Source organism: Terrapene carolina, unplaced genomic scaffold (genome assembly GCF_002925995.2).
Source record: "Terrapene carolina triunguis isolate 2854851 unplaced genomic scaffold, T_m_triunguis-2.0 Scaffold85, whole genome shotgun sequence".
NCBI lineage: Eukaryota > Metazoa > Chordata > Testudines > Emydidae > Terrapene > Terrapene triunguis.
In genome coordinates this window covers 43,296,801-43,324,281 of record NW_020664436.1, presented here as the reverse complement: position 1 = coordinate 43,324,281, position 27,481 = coordinate 43,296,801, and the positions used below count along the sequence as shown (strand labels likewise).

Below are 27,481 nucleotides of genomic sequence, written 5' to 3'. Positions count from 1 at the left end.
CTTGTTGCTCCCAACTCCACCTGGCAGAAGGGTTACAAAGAAATGAATGCTGATGGGAAGCGTAAAGTGCTAACAATAGACTCTAAAATGTATTCCTTTTATTTTAAATGAAATTTGACATGCCTTTTCTCACAAAGAAAACCTAATTTTCTTGAAAGCTATTATGAAGTTATATGCAGTGTAGTCATAGCCGTGCGGTCCCAGGATATTAGAGAGACAAGGTGGGTGAGGTGATATCTTTTATTGGATCAATTTCTGTTGGTGGGAGAGACAAGCTTGTCTCTCTCACCAACAGAAGTTGGTCCAATAAAAGATATTATCTCACCCACCTTGTTTCTCCATTATGAAGTTACATAATTTTTAAAAAAGACACATTAAAAGTAAGCAAACTTTTTTTGAATCACCAATCTTCCAAAAATATTAGATTTACTGATTCCACCTGTATATGTGGCTAGCTTCCTCAGCAGAGAGTATTCAGTTGAGATTAGCAAAAACAGTTTGGGCCAAATCCTTCCAAAGGATACATATTGTTTCTCTTGAAGAATTGTTTTGACTGATCTTAGCAAAGTATTCAGTTTTGACGCCACATTAAACATTACAGTCACGGCAGACAGGAGAAGTTAAGTCATGTTCAGCATCATGCTAGCTAAAATGACTTGTCAAAGTTGTGTTCCAACATGACCTAACTTTCTAATGAAGATGAGGGATGCTTGCCATAGGACTCCTGTACTTTGAGTTAGCAGCTCCCTCTTCAGTTTTTTGTTGGTTAAATAGTAAGCAGACAACTCTTTTTTTTCTTTTCTTCTTCTTTGAAAATAATTACACCGGCAGAATAGTATTTTAAACACCAAAACCACAGCTGAAAGTGTTTAACCCTTTAGGGTTGGGAAAGACACTTGCAGATCAACTCTCCAGGTAGCATCTGCGTTCAACTTCTCCGACTGAACTGATTTGGATTTTGCAAGCATCATGTGCAATTCCTCTCAGAGAGTGATGGGAGATCATTATTGTTTCAAACAGCACAGAATGAACCACAGATGGCTCATGCCTAAACACATTAGACAGAGTTTTGGACTTGCCCAGCTGTGCTGAGTGCTGGGTGAGGGAGCTTTATGCCACCTTTGCAGCTGCCTGGTGCTGAGATGTCTAGTTCAGCCCCCGGCAGAGCTTAGATTAGCCTTGCTTTCACCCTACATCCCTTTGCCCTCCTTTTTTGCTCACTTCTCTTCTTCCTTAATTATGTTTCAAGCTGAGCAGCGATGATTCCAGCTAACAAACTACATGGTGTCTCTCCCCTGCCTGCCCGCCCTCTCTCCTTACTCCTTGCCTTTGTGACAATTCTACACCTTTCCTCCAGGACAAAGGGGAAACCCTGCTGTGGCTCCTTCATGAACCCCCCCCCCCAACCCCCCTGTCTCCTCCTGCTCCCTGGATTTTACCCCTCTGCCCCCTGCCCCCTCCCAGGTTTGCTCCCTCTGTGTCCCCCCGATTTTACCCCCCTCTACTAGTGATTTACCCTCTGTCTCTCCTACTTCCCCTGTTACCCCCGCCCCCGCCCCCGGGCCTGTGCCCAGCCCCGCTCTCCCGGGCATGCTCCGCGGCGTCGCGGTTCCGCGTCTCTTAGCAACGCTGAGCGGACGCGGCCCCCGGCGGCTGAAGCGCGGCCGGGCTGCAGCACCGGGCCGGGGGCGGCGGCGCCATGGCCTCCAAGCAAAGCAAGAAGAAGGAGCTGCTCACTCGCAACAACTCCGCGCACCTCAGCGCCCCCGCCAAAGAGTAAGAGACCCGCCGCCGCCGCCACGGGCCCCTCGCCCGCGGATATCTCCTGCCCCTCGGGGATGCCCCAGACAGCGCCCCAGCCTCCTCCCTAGAGCCAGGGGCGCAGCAGCCGCCTCCCAGCGCAGGGCGCCCTAGCCGAGTCCTTGCGGTGGGGTGGGTCACTTGTTTGGCAACATTAGGAAATGGACCAGCTCCTGCTGGCTCTGGTTGGGGAAGTTGTTTTGTCCCCTCCCCCGGTACAAACAGTGTCTGCACTGAGCCGGTGGACGCGCCTCCCCCTACCCGGGAGATCGATCTCTCTCTTTCTCTCTCTTTATACACCTGTTGCTTTCCCCCCCTTTTCCCCCGAGGCTTAATTACTTTGTACAGAAATCGACCAACTTCCAATGAGTGCGGTTTGTATTGCGGTTGGCTCAAAGTTGCATGAGGCTCCTTGTCCTAATGCCTGAGTGTCACCAGCCTAGTTCTAGCTTCTCTGCCCTTCCCTCTCCCCTGTGACAGAGGCAATAAGGGGTACTGGGGTACCAGTCGGAATCAGAAGGTTCCTTCTCTCTCACAAACCCCCGTGGCCTTTGGCTGTTCATGTGGACCTTTGTGGCTGCAGGGTGCTTGGCACTAGGGCATCATTTGTTCTCTTTGTAGCTGTTAGAATGGGTTTGAAAAAAGAAAGCTCAGAAATGTAAACAATATTTGGAAGTGGTTTTGTTCAGTTTATTTTCTGCAATTGTTTGTTTTTTTGTCATTTTCTGAGTTTTCTTTGGAATTTTTGTTAGTTTTCAAAATCGACACATTTTGAAAATGAAAAGACGTCACTCTGTCACTAAGCCGACCAATTAAAATGGTAATAAAAATATTGAAAACCAAAACCCAATGAAAATGAAAACAAATATTGCACAACCAGCAGGGAATATTTTTCATTTAAAGTTTCTATTGTAGACTGTCCAAAATAGACACAAATTGAAATATTTTTTTTTCAAACAAAAATCTGTTTTTCAAAACAGCCTGGTTCAAAAATTTTGTTCTAACTATGATGATGTCATCTGGAAACTTCGGCCCCTCTTAACTCTCTATCTAGACACATATGGCTCCCATCACCATAGTATCTGGGTACCACTCAAATATTTAAAAATATAAATGAAAACCTCTCTTTCCCTCTCTTTCTTTTTTCCCAACATTTCAGAGAAATAGGTTGATTTGTTTGTAGGGGGTCTTTGTTTGCTTTTGTGTTAATTGACTAAATGAATATTGAATTTAGTTCAGAAAGTGGTTTGTTCCAAAGCCCATTCTTTTCTCTTGCAGGATTGAGTTCCATAGTTTAGATCCAGCTCCTATGAAAGTTTTGCTTCTTTCATCAGGAGCATCCTACACTGGTTGACGGTTTAATTGTTCCAGTGGATTGTAGCTGTTGAGGGAAGTCATGATTACAGAGGAAAACAGGATCTCTCCATTAGCTATGATCAGCCACATGGAGAGCTTTGAATATCAGAACAGATACTTTGAACAGTATTCAAACCAGAAGGCAGAGCACTGGAATGATAAGTTTGTGGTGCCCTGTGTTGCTAAACCTTGACAGGCTGCTTCAATTGGAGATTTTTTAAGATTTGTGGCTTGATTCCTAGATATAACTGTCAATATGTTCCAAATGTGTGGATTGTTATGGGCCGTTCTTTTTCTAATAGTACAGAACGCAGTCTTCTGGCCAGTTGCAAACAGAAACGGGGTTTGCTGCCATAGTTTTTGGACCTAAAAGGACCCCAATGCTGTGGATTGATTTAAGAATTTGACTGTGGATGCCATCCATAGTGGGAGATGTTATAAAGGAGATCAGTTTCAAGAGCCATCTGGCATTGAAAACTTACGTGTATTATTTTTACACAAAGGAAGACAATGCATAATGGCTAGATATTTGCTGCATGTTATAAGGCACTTTGGTAGTTAAGTATAAACAACATTAGAAATATTTATGCACTGAATAGAAACACTAAGCCTCATCTCTTGAGACATTTAAAACTAGACTAGACAGGCCTAAAGCACCACCACACATACTGTAGGGAATAACCTTGCTGTGTGAAAGTGTTTATTTCTGCAAAGATAAATAAATAGATTGTTTTTTAATTATCTAAGAATGGAATGCCTAGTCTTTAGTCCTGGCACTATCAGGATTCAGGCCAGGGAATGGGACAAAAACAGCTTTAGAGGAACTGATGGATGAACTCTTGCTGTGCATGGATGATGGCTAACTCCCATTCTCATTTTCCTGGACCTCTCTGCACTGTTCAAAACTGTTGACCATGAGATACTGTTCTCTCATATGAGAGAGGACTAAAAAATGGGTTGAAGACCTTCCTAGAGGGATGCACCCAATACGTAGTAATGGGAAACTGTTCCTGTGACACTTCCTGGGAGTACCCAGGACCATGAGGCACATAGCTGCCACCTGCACTTAGTGTGAGGAAGCCTTGTCTGTGCCTGCTGTGGTTCAGCTCCCCAATTCCACCAGCCCCAGGCAACAAAAGCACTGCCCTCTAGGCCTTGCAGGCCTCATGGTCTCTCTACAGGTTAGCAATTGGTGCACTCTAAGCTGTAAGCCCTCTGAGGGTCTCCATGGAGTGTCCAGCCCCAGGCCCACTGGACACTTGCACAGTGGTACTGGAACAATTTTTATAGTGGGGGTGCTGAAGGTAGAAACATGTATTTGGGTTTTTAATACTACTTGAAACCAAAGGGTGCTGCACATTGAATTATGTCCTTCAATGGCTATGAGCTAATATGGTCAGGGGCATACTTGGGGCAACCCTAAACCTCTGACTTCCAGAAGCAGGGAATGGAAGAGAGGGGCAGATCTTTGTTCTGTTGCCTTGTTCTGTACTTTGTCCCTGAAGCTCTGGTACTGGCTACTGTCAGAGACATGATACTGGGCAAGATGGACCATGGGCTGACTCATTATGGCAGTTACATTCTTGTAGAGTATTGCTCACCCAAAATCCTTGCAGTGCTTTACAGCCAGGCTTGGCTGTGATTCTCCTTTCATGAGACAAGTATGCTGTCAGCTTGTCCCAGGTGAAGGATTCAGTGTGTTTCCTTACGCTCCAAGATATACCAGAACAATCTTTTATCTTTAGTCATGAACAGGACACTCCCTGCTCTGTTTCATCTAGTAGATTTTCTTTCTTGTAGATTTCACAATCTCTTATTTCACATCTGTTCCCTCCTGCCTGAAGGGAATATTTCTAAGGTATGTCACCTCCTGGTGACCTGCCTTAACTCCAAGATCTTAAGAACATAATGTTCAATATAGGTTCATAATTATTTAAATATTATTCATAAATACATTTTCCAATGATTATGTCAGCCAGTGGGCTACTACTGGGTCTCATGGCTCCCTTCAGTGAACTATTATGTATATCCAACCCAGGAAATCCTTATAAAACCCTATTAATCCCATGTTCCCCCCCCCCCCGCCTGTTGGCAGTAATGGGTCCCTGGGTCACAGTACCTCCACCACTAGAACTCTCACTTGTGGAGTCCCACAAGGACCATTCTCTCTCTGGTCCTGTTCAACATCTACATGCAGATATTAGCTGAAATAGTGAGACAACATGGACTCAAGTGCCAGCAATATGCAGATGACACAAAGTTCTACTTATCCTACATCACATATAGTCATACCACTAGCACTAAGATGGCTCATTGCTTGGATGAAATCAACTCATGGATAAAGAACAGTTGGTTGAAGCTGAACCCAAGCAAGACAGAGGTGATGCTGGTAGTCAGAGGAAAGCACTTTGAAGAGTTTGCATCCATGTTGCAGTTTCATTTGTTTGAATACTCACACTCACAAGGAGTACTCCTGCATTCCTCACAAATGCTAAGCTCTCATATATAGTAGCATCCACAAGTAATGCTTTATACTATCTCCAGTTGGTTAAGAGACTCTCATCCTGGTGGACGATGATCTGGCCTCAGTTATACATATCAGCATCTTCTGTCGGGACTACAGTGATGCAGAATACCTGGACATGGAGTTTCCTAAGAGCTGATGATAGCTTCAAGTAATACAGAATGTTTACAAATCCACTCCTTGGGCATAATGGAGGAAAGAAGGATAATTATACACCTCACCACTGTCCACTCTAAGGGCAAGACACACTTTGACCGTGCCTTCTCTAATATAAATACATTGTGTGTACATTTAATCCTTCCCCCTGCCCCTCAAAAATTACACTGCATGCCCAATTTTGCTCCTGGAGAGAGGACGAGAAAAAGAATAAACTATATGCATTAGATGTTAGTCACATCCAGTAGTGCACTACTGGAAGGTGCTCTTGAAATTCTCCTTTGAATCTATTGCATATGCAATTACTGGCATTCATCACACAATGGTTTTTTATCAGTTGGAGCTGGCCAATTAATATTTAGATAACTCTTTTTCCCATCCTAAATTGGTATCTTTAACCTATCTCTGTGTGATGATTCTTGGGGTATCCAGGACTGGGAGTCACCTTATTAACGCCTGCTTCCAGTGAGAGGGAGTCTTTCTTGTGGTAGTAGGGTGTCAGCTCCCTAACACCACCTAGGTGCTCCAGCCTTTTAGCTACTCAAGTAGTCTGCTGTGGGCTATGCCAGCCCTAACTTTTCCTTGCTGATTAATAGTAGTAGATGCACCCTAATAGCCAAGTCCCTTTGAATCATTCTCCTGTGACATTGAGCCCCTAATATTGGCTACTCACAGAAATTCTAGATTATCTGCACTCAAAAGTATCCTAATTAACTAATGTAGTGTATCCTAATTAACTAGTTTTACCTTAAAGCAGTTGTTCTCAAACTAGGGCCGCCGCTTGTTCAGGGAAAGCCCCTGGCGGGCTGGGCCGGTTTGTTTACCTGCTGCGTCCGCAGGTTCGGCCGATCATGGCTTCCACTGGCCGCGATTCGCTACTCCAGGCCAATGGGGGCTGCAGGAAGCGGCGTGGGCTGAGGGATGTGCTAGCCGCGGCTTCCTGCAGCCCCCATTGGCCTGGAATGGTGAGCCGCGATCGGCTGAACCTGTGGACGCGGCAGGTAAACAAACCGGCCCGGCCCGCCAGGGGCTTTCCCTGAACAAGCGACGGCCCTAGTTTGAGAACCACTGCCTTAAAGCACCTGTGACAGAGTGCTAGTTGTAGCACCCTGCTCACTGAGGTTGCAGTAGCACAGAGAAGACTTCAGGCTTAACTGGAATCAATCAACCTGTTACTGGTGGGGATTACTGACACTGGGTGGTAATTGCTGGGCTAGTGAGACAATTGGCTCAGTAACTTGGAGGATATATAATTGGGAGGAACAGAAAGCAGGGGAGAGCCTAGAGGGTGAGCTGGATGGAGGAGAGCAGCTATGTGAAAGGCTCCTCCTGCTGTATATCTGTGCTATGTCCTGTGCTGTTTGAAAATAGAGGATTAAAGGTGCCATAGTGGAAAAGAAACACACTGTGTGGGTTTGTGACTGAGAGAACACAAAAATAGGCCAGGCAAAACTGCTGCTCTCTGGGGAGTTGAAGAAGCACCCTGTGACACAGCACTCATGAGCATTTATAAAATAAAAGTAGATTTCTTTAAGAAAGAGTAAAGATTTAACTAGAAGTGAGAGAAAATGGTGGAAACAAGTGGTTACAGAACAAAACAAAATTTTTAAAATGTGAATCTGGGTCTACACTTATCAATAGTTAACTGTCTTATGCAATAAAGTAGCCTCTCTCCCCCCCACCCCACCCCCCAGGTTGAGGCTGTTGCAGAACTGGCTGGTTTCACAAGAACCAGGATCCAAACATTCTGATATATTGAAACGGTCTTTTGCCTTATTCATAGCCAGGGTGATCTCTTGCCTGCTAAAATATTCCTTTTTACCTCCAAGTGGTTTTGATCATTTGTAATTCTTTGATGGTTTTCTGTTGACTGTTTTGGGATGTGGAAAGGGTAGAAATGAAACCTTGTGTTACCTCACCAGCTGACTAGGGAGGGATGACAGCTCCCTCTTGCCAAAATGGGTCATCCTTGAGACACATTACTTCCTGGTGGCTACTTTCTACTCTGAAGTCCATAAAGCATACTTTCAATATAAATATAAATTCCTTAAATATTACCCATACATACATCTTGCAGTGATTATGAATCTTCATAAGTTACAAGCTTTCTGTGTAGATACCTTATGTGTTACTCTGTGGATAAAATATCCTATAAGATGTGTTTTGTGCAGTGAGCTTGTCAGATCTGAGATGAGAGTTTGCAAAGAACGAGGGATCCTTTGCCATCGGATTGCCACCTGTGTCACTCTCCCCTCCTTTGTTTCTCTGGGTTCCCTTACTTAATGTTATGTTAGATGATCAATAATTTTTATTTTAGCCATAGACTTACAGTTCTCACATCACAGAATCATAGAAATGTAGGGCTGGAAGGGACCTCAAGAGGTCGGCTAGTCCAGCACCCTGCGCTGCGGCCGGGCCAAGTATAAATAGACCGTTGCTGTCAGGTAATTGTCTAACCTGTTCTTAAAAATCCCTAATTACAGGGTTTCCACAACCTCTCTTGGAAGACTATTCCAGAGCTTAACTAACCTTATAGTTAGAAAGGTTTTCCCGGTATCTAACCTAAATCTCCCTGTGACAGGTTCGGTCACAGAGAACCCCTTGGGACTGTCACCTGACATGCTTAGATTACCTCTGAGCCTGTTTTCCCTGCCAGCTTGGGACTCCAGAATCCTGCCTTATTGAGCCAGACGTGCTAGCCTGCTGCAACAGAGACTCATGTCTCATCCACGCCCCCAAAGCTGCAGACTTTAACCAAAAACTGCTCAGCAGGTCACCTATCTCCAGCGCCCAGACAACCAGTTCCCAATGGGTTCCAAACCCCAAATAAATCCATTTTACTCTGTATAAAGCTTTTACAAGGTAAACTCATAAATTGTCTGCCTTCTATAACACTGATAGAGAGAGATGCACAGCTGTTTGCTCCCCCAGGTATTAATCACTTATTCTCGGTTAATTAATAAACAGAAGTGATTTTATTACATATAAAAAGTAGGATTTAAGTGGTTTCAAGTAATAACAGACAGAACAAAGTAAGTCACCAAGCAAAATAAAGCAAAAACACGCAAGTCTAAGCCTAGTACATTAAGAAACTGATTATAGGTAAAATTTCACCCTCATAGATGTTTCAATAAGCTTCTTTCACAGACTAGACTCCTTTCTAGACTGGGCCCAATCCTTTCCCCTGGTATAGTCCTTGTTAGTTCCAGCTCAGGTGGTAACTAGTGGTTTTCTCATGACTGGTAGCCCCGTTTGTTCTGTTCCACCCCCTTTTATAGCTTTGGCACAAGGCGGGAATCTTTTGTCTCTCTGGGTCCCCACCCCTCCTTCTAAATGGAAAAGCACCAGGTTTAAGATGGATTCCAGTATCAGGTGACATGGTCACATGTCACTGTAAGACCTCATTCTTCATTACCCACAGGCTGGCCCACGGGTCCACAAGAAGGCTTACAGGTAAATAAACCATCTACAACCAATTGTCCTAGTCATGGGAGCCATCAAGATTGTAAACCACCATTAATGGCTCACACTTTGCATAATTTCAATAGGAGCACAGAGTTATACTTTATATTTCTAGCTTCAGATACAAGAATGATACATGCATACAAATAGAAGGAATATATTCAGTAGGTTATAATCTTTGTAATGATACCTTACAAGAGACCCTTTGCATAAAGCATATTCCAGTTACATTATATTTACACTCATAAGCATATTTCCATAGAACATTATGGAGTGCAGCGTCACACTCCCTTGCTGCAGATTAAGCCCCTTACTTCTTGTCCAGCCTTCATAGGACAAGGAGAACAATTGATCACCATCCTTTTTATAACAGCCCTTAATATATTTGAAGAATGTTATCAGATCCCCCACTGTCATCTTTTCTCAAGACTAAACAGCCAGATTTGTTCACCTTTCCTCATAAGGTCAGGTTTTCTAAACCTTTTATCATTTTTGTAACTCTCCTTTGGGTTCGCTACAATTTGTCCACATTTTTCTTAAAGTGTGGCACCCAGATGTGGACAAAGAAATTCAGCTGAGTCCTCACCAGTGCCAAGTAGAGTGGGACAGTTACGTCTCATGTCTTACATACAACATTTCCATTAATACACCCCAGAATATTATTCTTTTTTGGAATTGTATTACATTCTTGACTCTCATTCATTTGTGATTCACTGTAATCCCCAACTCATTTTCAGGTGTACCATCACCCTGCCAGTTGCTCTGAAGTGTAGTACTTTGCGCTTGTCTTTGTTGAATGTCATCTTGTAAATTTTGGACCACTTCTCCAATTCATCAAGGTCATTTGGAATTTTAATCATGTCCTCCAAATTGCTGGCAAGCGCTCCCAGCTTAGTCATCTACAAATGTTATAAGTATATTCTCCACTCCATTATCTAAGTCATTAATAAAAAATATTGACTAGTACTGGACCCCTGCAGGACCTCACTAGATATGTCCTAATTTGATAGAGAAGATTGATAGCTACTCTTTTAATATGATCTTTCAACCGGTTGGGCACCCTCTTTATAGTAATTTCATCTAGCTCACCTTTCCCTAGTTTGGTTATGAGAATATCATGTGAAACTGTGTCACAAGCTTAAATAAAATCAAGATATATCCTGTCTACAGCTTTCCCCCATCCACTAGTCCAGTTATCCTGTCAAAAAGGAAATTAGGTTGGTTTGGCATGATTTGTTGACAAATCCATGTTGGCTATTACTTATCACCCTATTATATGTTCAGTAATTCCATGTTTCTTGATATGTATAATTAGTATATCAAATATAATTTTTCAACATCCATCCTGTGACAACAACTTTTTATTTTCCAGTGCAGTCTTAGTTGCCTCAGTAAGGGAAAGAGATATTACCTTGATTTCCCGTGTACAAGTTCTTTAAGGGTGGGCTATCATCTGCAGATTTACTTCAAGTGAAATCCACAAAGGCAGTATTTCAAGTCATGTTGTCTCTAAAGAGGTAGCCTTACAATATGCTTCTTGGTTACTCCTTGGTCCTCTGAAGAAACTACGCCTTTTCTTTGGAAACTGAAAATACTTAACTTACATAGTAAAATCACTAATTCACAAGAGCTGCTATCACACAATTAAAAAAAATAATTCAAGTGAAAAGAATTATCACTGTGTTTAGCTAGAATAGCATTTTTCCTTTGAGATCTCACATCAAGCATTATCAGATGAGACCACTGTGGGTAGGATACAGAATGAATTCCTAGTGTCACCTGAGACTAGCAAATATGTAATTAGTTACAGATTCTGTGTGTTGTATTTTTGCTGAGAAAATGTATAAAGAGTGAGAGAAAATGTTTACATTAATTATATTGAGATCTAAAATTAGAAATGGAAGGCATAGGACATGCCTCAGCTCTCACGCTACTGTAAACTAAATAAAAAAAAAATGAGGAGTCCTTGTGACACAAGGACTCCTCGTTTTTTTTTTTTTTTTTTTTGCTGATACAGACTAACACGGCTACCACTGGAACCTGTAAACTAAGTGTAACTGCACTAATGGAAAGATTAAGCCAATGTAAATCCAGTGTTATTGAGATAAGAAGCAGATCCCCAGGACCTGATTCTCATTTACATCCACCGTATACCACTTTGATAGTGTAAAGATGTCTTAAAATGCATGTTCATTTTATTAGTAGATTTATAGACTTTAAAGCCAGAAGGCATTGATATGTAGGCTTGGAATACCAGTAAATTGACCGGTCAAATAATGTCACTTGACCGTCTATTATTTAACAACAGTAAAATATTTCAGCAAGAATGCCCTGATGTAGACAGCAGCCTGTCTTTTTGGTTACATCATGGTGCCATCTGTTAGCAAGTCTACTTAAATGTCTTGATCACTAACTGTACCACATACTAAGGCCACCTTTTGTGAAAAAGGTGAACTAATTCAAAGTTGAGCATCTTGATTGGTTGGAATCTTCTAGAATAAACATATGTATGTATGTCTTTATTGTACACCAGGCCATCTATGTATGTGGCAGTTTACAACGCACATTAAACAAGTTAAAAGACGCAGTCCTTGCCTCAAAGAGTTTACAATCTAAACTGACTAGACAAATATACAAAAAATAACTCAGAAATGAACTCCCCCAGCACAAAGAGAAAAGATGCACAGCCATTAAGCTGCTGGAGGAGTTGGCCTGTTGCCTACCTAGCTTAAGTGCATTTAAAAATGACTTTTTCTCTTTATAGTTGCTATGTGTTTGTTTTTATTTCTGTTTAATTTCATTTTTCTCTTTTGTAATACTTCAGTCTTGAATTCACTTTTAACCTAACATTGCTAAAAAAGATAGTAATAATTATTTCAGTTTTTAAAATTTCATTTCATTGTGTTTTGCATTCTTCTGAGTTAAAAATCACTCAGTTAAATAACTTAATACATATGCTTAGTTACAAAAACTATCTAAATCTAAGCCTATTGGAGACCATGACGTCTTACTCTTTTTTTGTTACTGTTCTGCTAAATTAGTGCTTTAAAATATCTGACCATTTTTGACATTATTTGACAATATTTGACTGGTCAGTTGACCAATTATTTTTGGACTGGTCAAATGCCCAAACCTACTATTATGATAATCTAAACTGACCTCTTTCATAACACATGCCATAGAACTTCACCCAGAAATTTCTGCATCAAGCCAGAACCTCAGTTTGAGCTATAGCATGTCGTTTAGAAAGACATTTGTTCACACTTTCAGCCTCTTCTGCCAACATGATGTAGAGTGACCTTAATATAAATGAGAATCAGGCCCATTGTCTCTAGGGTCAGAGGTAAAAGCCTAAATGATGTGATTTATGTGCACATATTGTAGCTTCTTAAATTGGCTGCTGCTCTGGCATGCACTAGCAGACTGTGTGTTTTTTGTTTGTTTGTTTTTTTAACTTAATTCACAGCACAAATTGTAGCATAGGGCAGGATCAAGCTCTCTTTTTTTGTTACTGACAATGTACGGTAGGGTGACCAGATGTCCCGATTTTATAGGAACAGTCCTGATTTTTGGGTCTTTTTCTTATATAGGCTCCTATTACCCCCCACCCCATCCCGATTTTTCACATTTGGTGTCTGGTCACCCTAGTGTACGGTGATGGCCATAAAAGCTGGCAACACTAAAAATCCATTTGACAAACAACCTGAAGTTGCAGTAATTCTTGAATTGTTTTGCAGACTACCCTATCTCTAATTACCTTTTTGTCAGCCTCTTAATACGATTAAGATCTTTTGGATGTATGAAGACTGTTTTTAAAGCGTAAGTTGAAAAAGCATCAGGTCAGGACAACATACCGGTATATCTCTTCTAGTTCAACAAACCATCAGTTAAGCTTTCTGGTCTAAGCTGTGAGGAAGTTCTGTTGAACCATAGATAGTGAATTTAAATCAAGAGAAAGAGGTGACAGCTTGTTCTAATCTATTAAGAAGTGATATTTTTATCTTGAAGCAAACATTTTACAAGGAAACTTGTTTTTCTCATGAGAAAACAGAGTGCAGTTTCTTGCTACTCCTTTTGTGGCCTGTGTTTCTGCCTCTGCACATGTGATGCTGATTACTATTAATGAGTTATGCATGTATAATCACAGGAGAATGTAGTTGGTTTCTGCAACAGAAATGCTAGAAGCAGGACTTTATAATAATTTTGAAAGTTTTAACAGAACACAGGATATATTATCTTATTAGTTTTAAAAATAGCCACTTCAGTTTACTTTTTAGGAGAATTTTTATTTGTTTAGAAAATAGATAATTTATTAATATAATATTTAATATGTTTTTATTGTTAATACTGCATTGACAAAATAGCTATTAAATCAAATGCTTTCAGATTTTCCTTTCAGTATTCTATTTTAGATTGAGTAATTCTTTGTTCTTTGCCAGAATTGATAAAGACTGAATTAGAAAACTAAAATGGAAAACTGAATTTGGCATTTACTAGACTATGAAATCATGTATAGGTTAATGCCATTTTTCATAAGCAATATAAATAAACCATAATCATGGCGTTCTTTCTAGGCCAATTACCAGAGCTAGTAGACCCTCTCAACAGGATCGTCATTGTGTTGAGCACACCTTGGGACTTCAACTGGAGTGAAATCTTGGTCCCATTGAAGTCAATGGGAGTTTTACCATTGATTTCAGTGGGACCAGTACTTCACTTCTGAGGTGATGAATGCCTTCTGTGAGATGCTGATTGGCGTTAACTCCCATTGGAGTGGGTGTTGATAGCACTTGGCACACTACATAATTGGGCCCTAAATTCCTCCCCTAAATATCCAAAATGTTCCAATGATCTTAGTCCTTTCAACAGGTGCTTTTAATCAAACATCTCAGTGTATCAGCCATGATGTCGCACACAGGTTTATTTATTTTAGTGTGCAGGAGTGTCTGCAATAGGTTACACATTCAGATTCTGAATGACAGCCTACTGAAGTCAGTGAGAATCTTTCCAGTGATTTCAACAGACTTTAGATCAGGCCCACAGGGAGGAGGTTAGGGTTGCTAACTCTGATTTGCCAAATATATGTTTTTTGAAAATCTGCGCTATCTCTGTCGTAGAAATAAAGAACACTTTTTCTTCCTCCCTACCAGTGAAATCTTGACCAGTGGAAATCTGGGTGGTGGAAATAGTCTATTTCTTGATGCAAAGTGTATTTTTTTTATTGATATTACAGAAAAGATTGTCCTTATTTGCAGAAATATGTCAAGAAGAGACAAATGCCATTTCTTCTCTGGAAGCTAAGACTTGCATTTTGCAAGTTGGACCTGTGCCTCTCATGCCCAGTAAAATCCAACAGGGCTAGGCGTGGATTATGAGTGGTCTGCTGTTGGATGAATTTATTAATGCCTCCCTGTGCCATGCCAGCTAGTCAAAAAGTAGTAGTCATTAAGCCCACAACCCTTGACATTTAAAATTTTGTCAGCTATCACAGTATTATTAACTTTTTCTTTTTGGGTAAACTTATTGAATCTTGTAGCAAAGTCATTTTACCAGGTAGAGTCCTCTGACTTTCTTGACTGTTTTCAATCTGGCATACATCCTGTGTGGCATGAAGATAGCACTATTTTGTTGATGATGATGTTGATGATGATGATTTCCTCCTAATGACAAACAAAGGTCAAGTGTCCGTAGTGATTGTTTTAGATCTGTCTGCTGTCTTTGACCACTGGGTATTGTTGATCTCTCTGTTGAACCCCTGGTTAAGGTTGATCTGTTCTTTCCTCTCAGATCTCGGAGGCCAGTGTTGGACATTTGTTTATCATGTGGGCTTCTGTTACCCCTCTTGTTCAATATGTTTGCAAGACAATTTTGGCCATGTTTCAATCAATATGCAAGTGATGTGTAACTCTAGTCTACAAAACCCAGATGGCATGGTCGCACTGATGTCCCTATGACAGAGAAGGACATGGATGATTACAAGATGGGTGAGAAAATATCATCCTGTAAGTTTAGTAGTCTGTAGTAATTGCAAGGCAGGTTATTTCTGATTATCTCACTTTTCTAATGAGCATCTGTTGCTGCAGTAAAATTTTGTTTTACATTGTTTTCCTACTGTTAAGTGGTATTTGTTGCTATCTAATACATACCTGAATTTTTTTGACTTATCATAGGAGTACTGATAGTATAAAAAGGAACAATGATTAATAGACTTTAAAGTTATTTAGAGAAAGAAGCCCTGAAAATTGTGAATTAATTCTACAAATACTGGAGCTATCTTTTATATTTACATTCTATACATGACCAGGCTATTTTAGGTTCTATAAAGGTAATGCATACAGGTAGCCATAAAATATAATTTGATCACCCTAATTTTTCTTGCTGGATTGCCTAAGAGGATTTTTTTTGTCTTTCACTAAGCTTTCCAGTCTGATTCAGCACAACATATCTGAGCCCATATAAGGCTATAGATGCTGCCTGTACAGCAGACATTATTGGAGAAGTATATAGTGATGCCTTTAGTTAAGGTTGCCAAACACTTAATTGGTGTTGGTTAGCCAATTATGATCTGCCACTTGTTAAAAAACTGGAGCTATATGTTGCTATGCCTGAGGGAAGGAGGTACAGAACAGGTGGAGCAACAGGACCATCTGAAAAGGACCACCAGTTTGTAAACTGGGGAGGGATAGCTCAGTGGTTTTGAGCATTGGCCTGCTAAACCCAGGGTTGTGAGTTCAATCCTTGAGGGGGCCACTTAGGGATCTGGGGCAAAATCAGTACTTGGTCCTGCTAGTGAAGGCAGGGGGCTGGACACAATGACCTTTCGAGGTCCCTTCCAGTTCTATGAGATAGGTATCTCTCTCTCTCTCTCTCTATATATATATTTTTAAGTTGACCACTTAAGGATCTTTCCTTCCCATGCCCCTTGATTTTACATTATCTCTGTAAAGTTGTCTGAGTGGCTCAAGAGCATGAGTACCAACCTTAGGGCAGACTGGTAAGAAAAAGGACACAAACCCCAAACTGATTGATGAAATCTAAGTATAGAACTCACAGTCAAGTGTAAACTCCTCAGGCACTCTACCACTCTAACCATTGAGTCACAGACAGTCCCCTTGAGTACTCCGATCTATCTTGCTACCGAGGCAAGCTTGCCTTTGTGACCGATGGTCCCTTGCACCAAAAATCACAACAATATCCAGGTTACCCCCCTCGCCCCAAAAGACCAGTCACTTACCCCAGATCAATTGGACTTTAGATCTTACACCAAAGACAGCGCTTGTAGTTAACTAAAGATTTATTAACTAAGAAAAAGAATTGAGTTATTTACAAGGTTAAATCAGGTAAACATATACACACAAATGAGTTACAGTCTTAGGGCTAGTCTACACTGACAACGTTAAAGCGCTGCCATGGCAGCGCTTTAACATGGCTTGTGTAGTCACAGCAGAGTGCAGGGAGAGCTCTAAAAAAACGACCTCCACGAGGGGCGTAGCTACCAGAGCCGTGCACTGTTTATACTGGCGCTTTACAGCGCTGAAACTTGCTGCGCTCAGGGTGTGTGTGTGTTTTTTCACACCCCTGAGCAAGAAAGTTGCAATGCTGTAAAGTGTTAGTGTAGACAAGCCCTTAGGTTCAAAAGGCGGTAGTGGAATTTGTAGTATGTGCAGACCAGCAGGAGCATCTATCATCATCACTATAACAGCTACTCTCTGAAGGTGAAAAATCTTTGAGGTGGGGAGTTCTATCCTGTCATATACCAGGAACACAAGAAATATGGTATCGTTCTTTAGAGATAAAAAACTTACTTCCAAAACAGTTTATATCCTATTGCTGCTGAAGTGTTTGTCCCTTGCTTGCAATGATCAGTAGAGATTTGCTTTTAAGGATTATGTTTTCAAAGGCAGGAAAGAATTTCACACGTCTTAGAGTGCCACTTGCTTGTAAACAAAGTATGTTGCGGATGGTGGGAATGCCATTTATAACCAGATCAGTGTGCTAACTGACTGAATTCCCTTGATGATGCAAGACAGAGATTTTGCTTATGTGCATTTACAATCTCTCATTTTAGACATTATTTTACTGATCTGAATATAATGAATATTTGGCTACTAAATGTTATGTTATCTCTTACTTTCAATCTCTTATTTTTTCTACAATAGTTAAGGTTAAGATTTTGTCACAGATATTTTTAGTAAAAATTACAGACAGGTCACAGGCAAAAAAGAAAAATTAACGGAAGCCATGACCTGTCTGTGACTTTTACTAAAAATATCCCTGACAAAATGGGATCTGCGGGTCCCCACACCGCCTGAAGTGTGGCAGCTGTGCAGGGACTAGGAGCCACTGTCAGCAGATGGGAGTTCCGGGGTACCTCTGCTGCTTGCAGCTCTGGGGGTCCCCCGCTGCCCATGGGGGCTGGGAGCTGTGGGGTTCCCCCACTGCCAACAGGGGCTGGGAGCTGCAGGGTACCCCTGCCACCTGCAGTTCTGGGGGCCGTGGTGCTCGGGAGCTCGGGGGTTTCCTTGCCACCCACAGCAGTCGGCTGCCTGTGGTGGCTTGAAGCTATGGGGACCACCAGAGACGCGGGGGGGTACCCCATAGCTCCCTACCTCCGCGGGTGGTGAAGGACCCTTCAGCTCCCGACCACCGCAGGCTGAAGTCACGGCGGTCACTGGAAGTCACGGATTCCATGACTTCCGTGACCTCCATGACTAAATCGTAGCCTTAACAATAGTTAATGCACGCATGTAGCATTTTATATTTCTCCATATATGTTGTTGCCCTGTAGCAGAGGCAGAGACAGAATCCAATCCTCCAGGGCAGCATTCAACAATGAGGCCATCCTTTCTTTCCTGAAGGGAAGAGGTGTTGCCTTATATATCAAAGATACATACATTTAGACAGGTTGAGATGGAAATAGGAGAAAGACTTGTTGAAAGTTTCTGGGTAAGGATAAAAGGGGTAAAAAACAAGGTGATGTCATGGTAGAGGTCTGCTACAGACCACCTAACCAGGACAAAGAGGTGGATGAGGCTTTTTTTAAACAACTAACAAAATCATCCAAAGCACAGGAGTTGGTGGTGATGGGGACTTCAACTACCCAAACATCAGTTAGGAAAATAACACAGTAGGGCATAGATTATCCAACAAGTTCTTGGATAAGGTCTCAACTGGAGTATTGTGTCCAGTTCTGGGTGCCACATTTCAGGAAAAATGTGGACAAATTGGAAAAAGTCCAGAGAAGAGCAACAAAAAAGATTAAAGGTTTAGAAATCATGACCAGTGAGGGAAGATTGAAAAAAATAGGTTTGTCTCTGGAAAAGAGAAGACTGAGGGGGGGACATAACAGTATTCAAGTACATAAAAGGTTACTACAAAGAGAAGGGAGAAGAATTGTTCTTCTTAACCTCTGAGGATAGGACAAGAAGCAATGGGCTTAAAGTGCAGCAAGGGAGGTTTAGGTTGGACATTAGGAAAAATTTCCTAACTGTCAGGGTAGTTAAACACTGGAATAAATTGCCTAGGGAGGTTGTGGAATTTTTATCATTTGAGGTTTTTAAGAGTAGGTTAGACAAACACCTGTCAGGAATGGCCTAGATAATAGTCCTGCCCTGAGTGCAGGAAATTGGACTGGAAGACCTCTTGAGGTCCCTTCCAGTCTTATTCTTTTTCTGCAGTCCCCTACCTCCTTTACTACAGACCTTCCAACTTCTGCAGTAAACGAGACCGTGATCTTACAGACAACAGCCTAATTCACAACACAGCCATGATTCATTTTAAGAGCATGTTCATCCTGTACACTGAATGAAGCAAGGGCTGACATCTGCCACTAGAGCTGATGGTGTAACCCAGGGGTAGGTAACCTATGGCACGTGTGCCAAAGGTGGCACGCGAGCTGATTTACAGTGGCACGCATACTGCCCGGGTCCTGGCCACCGGTCCAGGGGGCTCTGCATTTTAATTTAATTTTAAATGAAGCTTCTTAAACATTTTTAAAATCTTATTTACTTTACATACAACAATAGTTTAGTTATATATTATAGACTTATAGAAGGAGACCTTCTAAAAACTTTAAAATGTAATACTGGCATGCGAAACCTTAAATTAGAGTGAATAAATGAAGATTCGGCACACCACTTCTGAAAGGTTGCCGACCCCTGGTGTAACCACTAGTAGTAGTAGTTTGTCATGCTTTGTGTAGACCAGCCACTAGAGGGAGATGTAACACACTTTGCCAGCAGGGTTCACATACATTTGCTGACAAAAGAGAAATAGTGAGACTCGAGAATCTTGAGTTCCATCCAAAGCTTTGGAGAGAAATGTGCTTTAGTAGCCACGGACCCTTTCACTAGTTACCCTCAAGCTTGACTCCTTCTGCTCATTGCCTCCACCAATTTTTCTATTTTTCCTACCCCTGGCTTCTTTCCCAGTCTCCGTTCCTCAGGCTTCTCATTCCAGTTCCTGTCTCCTTGCCCAGCCAGTCCCAGTTACCTCCTTCCAACTCATCTAATCTGTCTCTCCCCTCTCACCCTCTTCTCTCAATCTCACTAGGTTCCTTGTCCCAATCGACTCTTTTCCCTCCCTGTCCTCCAATCCAGCTCTTGTGCCTTCTGCATTTGAGTCAGATGGCTTCCTCCTCTACTTTGCCTGGGTGCCAGCTGGGGACTCATTGAGAGCCCAGGATAGACAGGCTCCCTGCTCTTACTTCTGGGGCCTGGCTCTGACACTTCCCAGGAGCACTCAAGGCTGCGAGGCACCAAGCTACCACCTGATCTTAGTTTGAGGAAGCTTGTCTGTGCTTGCTGAGGGACACCTCCCCAACTCCCCTGGCCACGGGCAACACAAGCACTATCCTCTTGGCCTATGCAGACCCTGCTGTTACTCTACAGGTTAGCAATAGTCATACTCCAACTCCATACTCCCTCCAAGCAACTCCCTGGAGTGTCCAGCCCCTGGTCTACCGGACACTCTCAATATTCACAAATTTGTTGCTTCCAAAGGAACAGTGTACTCCAGCTTACCAGTTCCACTTACTCAGATCATCGCTCCACTGAACACACAGCACTTAGATATGCTTATAGTGAAATCAAGAATGTTTATTTTAAAAAGCAGAGATTCAAGTAATCGCAAGTAGAAGTATTGGAAACGAATAGCTACATATAAAACAAATTCATAACATGCATTCTGGAATTTAGGCTTAATTAACTAGATACTCTCATGTCTTGGAGAGTCAGTGCTCACCCAAAATCCTTGCAGTGTTTTACATCTAGACTTGGCTTTGATTCACCTTTCGTGAGGCATACTGATAACTTACCTTCTAGGTGAAGGATCCAGTGTGTTCCTTTGCCTCCTACGACATGTCTTGATTCATAAACAGAAGGGGATAGGAGTAGGGAACTCTATGTAAAGTTAGTTATTCTCACTGTAAGTGACCAGCTGAGCTTTCCTGTCCCTTCTTCCTTGTGCTGCAGATGTTTGGCTATTGCTGCTGTCCAAAGCAGCAACAGCCAGATGGTCTCTTTCCAGGAAGCAGGTGCTTTCTCCTGCTTTTACCTCTACTTTTTTGAGCTTACTGCTGGTGATGGCATACTGAAAAATGAAGGGAATAAAACAGGGGCCCCAAACTCTAAAACAATACATATGCACTGTTTGAACACCAAGACTAGACTTTCACTCACATGCATCCTTGTACAAAAAATATGTCAAATGTGTTTTGATTTAGCTTTGATTAGGTTCATTCACAGTGTGAGCTTACAAGTTTATCATTAAATCCATTGTGACCTGTATAAAATATTCAGTGTGGAATCTTATTCCCCATGGGCCAATCCATTGAGGTCATTTATAGGGTAGACTATGACAGAGTGAGAGTGCTTAGATTTAAATAATTCCTTACTGCTGAATTTCATCCATAGCTTTTTGAATGTAGCTTCCTATATTGTCTCTAAATTATTATACTAGTCAAATATTCTTGCAACTGTAATATTTCTGTACTTGCATTGCTGAATTAGTGCCAATTCAAATTCTTCTTTTAACAAAAAATGTTTTAACTGACTTAACTCATGCACTTCTGGTTTCAGTTCACTGGTTATATTGGTAGGGAGTGAGAGTTGGACCTAAATCTTGTTGGTATGCACTACTTTTAAATTCAACTGACATTTGAAAATGATCAGCGTAGAAATACATATAAATGTGGATAAGCTAATTAATGGAATTTTGCTGAAAGGAAAAACAGCAGATCTAAAAGTTTTACATGACTTGACTACTGATATTAAAAAGCATGTTTTCCCCAAAGTGTTTCATAGCTTTAGTGAAAATTATTAGTGTTGACAGTGAGAGACTGATGACACAAAGTAGATTCTATGACTTCTAAAAAACAAAGTCAACGACTGAACAAATAAAATGCATTTTTACTTCAGATTTTTTTTTTTTTAAAGTTGAGCAGTAAGAATGATTGCCTATCATTATCATTGTGCCCTGTTATTTTATTCTTTGTGAAGTGCAGCTATGTTAGGATGCAGAAACTGTTATTTTCCTCGTTCTTGAAGGTAAGGAAACAGAGTTGTTAATGATCATCACATTGTTTCTAGGCCATTACATTGCTTCCCTTGTTCTCACTGAAGTCATCTCCAGTAAACTGAGTACACAAAACATGGCTAAAGACTTCTGCATATAACTTTATTACATTTTTGGTTTAGTCCGGAAAGCAACTGTTACCTGGGAACCCAAGTACCAGAATCCCAAATCCATTACACATCCAAGCAGGCCAAACTACTTACAAAAACAGACTTGTCCTTGACCAACAGGGATATAGTACCCTTAATTCTGAATCTTCCCTCAGTGAGTCTTTCCTGTAAAAGGAATCATAGAAAGTTGATAAGGGAAGCAAAAGGACAAGGAGAAATATGGCCAGCAGAATTAAGTACAATAAGAAAGATGTTTTTTAAGAATATTAAGAACAAAAAGAATCCTAACAATGGTATTAATCCAGTGGTTTTCAAACTGGGGTACACATATCTCTAGGGGTACACGAGCTCTTGTCTGCCAGAAAAATCCTGTATCCCTTACAGACCATTTTTTTCCCTTCTGTTTCATAAGTATATTATGAGTCCCCTATTTCAGATGGGGTTATGTAGCAGATTACATTATTTGAAAACCACTGTATTAGTCAATTACTAGATGGATATGTTAGAATAATAATGCTGAAAAGGCAGAAATATTTAATAAATATTTTATCTATAGTTTTGGAGGGGAAGAGATGATGTAGTCATATCATATAATGATCATGAAATACTGTCCAGTAGTAGCTTGGGAGGATGTTAAACAGCAGATACTAAAGTTGGACACTTTTGAATCAGCAAGTCCATAAAACTTGCACTCAAGAGTTTTGAAAGAGCTGACCAATTTGCTTGCTGGACAGTTAATGTTGCTTTTCAATTAATCTTGGGGAAGTTCCAGAAAACTAGAAGAAGGCTAATATTGTGCTAATATTTAAAAAGGGTTAAAGGGGATGACCAGGATAATTACAGTAGAACCTCAAAGTTATGGGCTCCTCAGGAATAGAGGTTGTCCGTAACTCTGAACTGTCCATAACGCTGAACAAGACATTACGGACTTCAGCTACTGGGGCGTTGGGGCTTCAGCAGCAGGGTGGGAGGGTCAGGGCTTCCGGTGGGGTGGGGTCAGGGTTTCTGACCCTCGGGAGCACCAGGGCTCAGGGCTTTAGATCTGGGGGGAGTGCTGGGGCTCAGGGCTTCAGCCCTGCGGCTCTGCTCCTGGTTTCAGCCTCACATGGGGTGCTGGGGCTCGGGGTTTCAGTGCCGCGGCTCAGTTCCCAGCTTCTATCCCATGGAGGGTGCCAGGGCTTGGGGCTCCCCAGGGCTCCAGTCCTGGTTTCAGCTGGAGCGGGGATGTCAGGGATTGTGGGCTCTACCCTTACAGATACTATAGAAAATTCAGGAAACAGCATATGAGCACTATAGGACAAAATCTAACACCTTTTGTTTGCTTACGCAAAACTTGAATGTAGGTCACCTTTGCCTTGAGGATTCCGTCTGAGACATTGCCTTCACTTGCCCTTCACTATGCTCCAGAGACCACTGTCATACATGACACCAGACTGCTGACAATCCCTATAGCAAGAAGACCCTTATGCACCGCTGTTGACACAGCCTACAGAATTTAGCACTGAAATGAGACATATCTGATCCCCAACATATGCATGCACTTTTCCTCATACCAGAGTGACAGCACTCCCAACCTGCTCCAATTAATCACTTCACCATTCAGTACAGCTACACCTAACAGCTGAAGTGCATGCAGATAAATGCAGCAAATCAAATCTGTACAAATGGCACATTCTCTTAGTCATTCTTCATGTTTATTTATGGCACTCCCTCTCACTGAACTATTCTCAGTGGCTATTGACAGCTGTAGGGAAACATTTAAAGCTCCATTATGGGTGTGGCCTGTACCTTAATGTATTTCCTGGTTTTCAGAAGTTTGTTTGCTTCAGAAGTTTGTATCTGTTCATTTTCTGGTTTTCAGAGGTTTGAATGTAGATGAACTTGACATTCTGGAAGATCACAAGACACCCCCAGGCAATCTTAACTCTGTGTTAACAAAGTTTTGGCTTTCAGTTACCAAGTCAGTTCCCAAACTGGAAATGCTGCCCAGGAGACAATGAGAGAAGCTGCTAATATAGCCCATATCTTACCTTCCATTGGGATTGTATGGTTAAGTTCATGGTTCATCTTTTTGTACATTTTCATGTAAAATGGATAAAGCTTTTAAATAAATGCACAAAAGATGTATGTGGGTGGAGCCAGGTGTCAGCAATGACAGTCACTAAGTAGGTAAACTGCCACTGAGAAGATAAGCAATGGCTAATGTAGCATGTCACTGAGGAGTAGGAAGTGAATTCCAGACTCTTGTTTCTGTGTGTCTAAGACATTAGTCACAAGAATACCCAAATCAAGAGGACTGGCTTATTTAAATGGCAGGGGTCTGGTCCCAGAGCTCAGGCTTTGCACTGCTCAACCAGTCGTCAGGCTCATTTCAATTGTTTTTCCCAGGCCAATATCATGATATCATAAGGAAAGCGTGAAATCCTTTCTACCACTTACTTGCCATAAAATGGATGACATGAAGAAAGCCTTAACAAATTTAGAAACTAAAGTAGCAAGCTTGCTAGAAAATGGTTACATAACAGGTTAGTGATGAAGGATTAAAGAGAAAAGCTGAAAAAATTAAACAGTTGAGATCTGCAAAGAAAGTAGACACTTTGCAACCTGTGTCATAAAGAATGACAGGGATTTAGGGAAAAGAGTAAAAAAGGTGGCAAGGTATTTGCAGAAACTGACAAATCCTGAGAAACACTAATGAAGAATAAATGGATCTATTGGAATTTATGGGATTCATGGGGAAGATTTGGTTCCAAGTATGGATGAGGAAAAGGCTCTTGTATACACTGAAGGCTCTAGCAAGATCCCTATGTGAAGCGTTAAGGAGATAGTGTAGGCACCACTAATGTACTGTTAGACCAGTTTGTCCTTTCTGTGTGTTACAAGTGGCCAAAAATAAAGGAGACTTATTTTACAGTGGGGAAAAGGTTGTATGGCCTTTCTCAAATTTAGCTCGCTAAGCAAAAGCCAAAGAAAGGAAATGAACCAAATAAAAATGTTTGCAAGGGAGGGAAGCAACCCAGCCATCATTCCCACCAAAACTGTTTGTGAAGTGCAAGATCTACACCTATCTTTTATGGTGTGGGGGAATGCATATGGAACCACAGTATGGATGAAAAATTACTTGGAAATGACAAAGCAAAACAGAAAAGGAAATAATGAAAATCTGACATCTTCATATAGATTTTTTAAATTATGTTACAAAAAGCTGTATGGAAGATCAGCTCTTTTAGTAGGCCTCCTCCCTCCTTCCCCCCCCACCCCCGTAGCTATTGTGTAGAGAGTACTCTCAACTACTGTATTATTCTCCTTTTTTGAGAAGCTTGTTAAATTCTTTAGCTAGGTTGCGATAACTCAAGATTTGCTGAAATATAAAATATTGAGTGAAAACAGGATTGGTTAGTATTTTGGTTTTAATTGGTTAGGAAAATATTAATTAAATTCCTTTCTTTCCACCCCAAATAGCGGTGGATAATTTAATGTTTAAACATTGAATTATGTGAATTTTTTAATTGTCTTTGGGAATGACTCCAGAACATCTTTTTTTTTATTATTGAATTAATCTTTTTCTTGTCCATAAATACTTAAAAAAACTAAACACACACATTTAGACCAATAAATAAATAAATTAAAATTTGTAAGACAATCAAGTTGTCCTTGAAGTTTTTTTTAAACTGCCAGATACTTAATTTATATTTCCAGAGGGAAACATAAGAACATGCAATTTTTATTTATGTATTTATTTGCTAATTTGGGTGTATGTGAAAGCACGATGCAGTAGTTTACCCCACCCATGCCATGAAAAGGTTAATATTGGCCTGAGAGGCCAATTAAGCTGCCTGCTTGCACCTGGACTAATTAGAAATAAAGCTCAGCTGCGGCAGGACAGAGCTTGTTGGTCCATAAGGAGCTGGGTAAGGCCAGTTGTGGGAGGAGGCTGAATAGAGATATTCTCTCTGGGAAGATGCCTAAAGGAAGTCTGAGAAGGAGAAAGGCCAGATAAGCTTCTCCAGGGGTGGGCTGGAGGCTTAGCTGGAGTCTCCCTGAACTCCTGAGTAAGGGAAAGAGTGGGCCAGCCCTGGGATCATGGGGTGGTCAAAGTGTGCCTGAGATGGAGTGGGTGTCAGATGAGCTGAACTAGGCTGAAGGTTTGGTTTTTGTATATGTAATTTTAGGACTTCAGTAAAATAGTCTGGATGGAGCACCAGGACAGTCCTATGCCTGCAGTAGGCAAAAGGATAGAGGGATGAAACTGAGGCACAGCTGCTGAAATGCCACCTCGAGCTAAAAGGGGATGTGTTGTGGTGACACTTTGCTATGCAAAGGAGTTGTTTAGGGGTATGTTTGTATGGTAGTGGCACAGCCGTGGTGCTGCAGCTTTGCCTCTGTAGCATAGATGCTTCCTACGCTGACAGAAATGGGTTTTTCAATTGATGTAGCGGTTCTCAAACTTATTTGACTAGGCACCCCTTCTTTGTGTGTGTGTGTAGTCATTTATTACCCTCCCTCTCCCTCCCCCTCCCCACCCCACCCCCCGTACATATACCACCACCCAGCTCTGAAGGCAGAGCAGAGAGCAGGGGCTGCTGGCCACATGCTATCTCTGAAGGCAGTGCCGTGCCAGCAGCAGCACAGAAGTAAGGGTGGCAATGTGAAAAGTAATATTGATGAATATCACTTTTCACAGTAGACTTCGCTCCCCATTGCCACCCTTACTTCTGCGCTGCTGCTGCCACCCTGGGCTGACAGCTGGAGCCCCACCACCTCAAGGTGAGGGATTGGGTGGGGGGTGTGTGTGTGGAGAGCCTGAGCCTGGGCTCCTTCCCGTGACGGATTGAGGGGCAGGGGGAAGGAGAGCCTGGGTGGTGGGGCTCTGGCTGTCCCCTTTATCCGTGCCTCCTGGATGTGCATGGCCCTTCTGCATGAGTTCCAGCCACCTGGGGCTGACAGCTAGAACTCTTTTAATAATAATAATGATAATAATTAATAATAAAAAAGGCACACAGCTTGCACCTCCCTTAACACATTCCTGTGCTTCACTTGAGAGGTCTGCCCCACAGTTTGAGATCAGCTGATGTAGTTAATCCACCTCTTCCAGAGACAGCAGCTAAGTTAACAGCAATATTCTTCTGTCAACCTAGCTATGTCTACGCAGGGGGTATAGGTTGACTTAGCTATGTAACACAGAGTCTGATATCTTTCACAGGCTTGAGCTACATAGCTAGATCATTGTCATTTTTAGGCATAGACCTAGCGTAGATCAATTTTGAAAGAAGCAAAAATAATGAACATCATGAATACTGAAACCTCTAATAGAGCTGGCATTCTGTTCTTCACTGTTGTGCATATATGCATGTACAGCAAACTCAGTAAAGAAACTGAAAGTGGGGTAGCTCTCTGGTAATTCACTAAAATTCTGCTAAGTATCTGCATGTCTGTGCTTGCACTCTAAGTATTATTAAATATAGAATGGAATATCTTTTGACATTCTGTTAAGAAGATG

General features: G+C 41.6%; 1 protein-coding gene across 1 annotated transcript in view; it reads left to right on the top strand.

Moving 5' to 3' along the window:
• The first annotated feature begins 1,699 nt into the window (after window positions 1-1,699).
• The window catches only part of ADGB (androglobin), a 219,879-nt gene continuing 194,097 nt past the window's right edge, over window positions 1,700-27,481 (top strand). Inside the window, 1 exon segment of the mRNA XM_026649581.1 lies at window positions 1,700-1,776. Within this exon segment, the coding sequence (XP_026505366.1) occupies window positions 1,700-1,776 (77 nt within the window).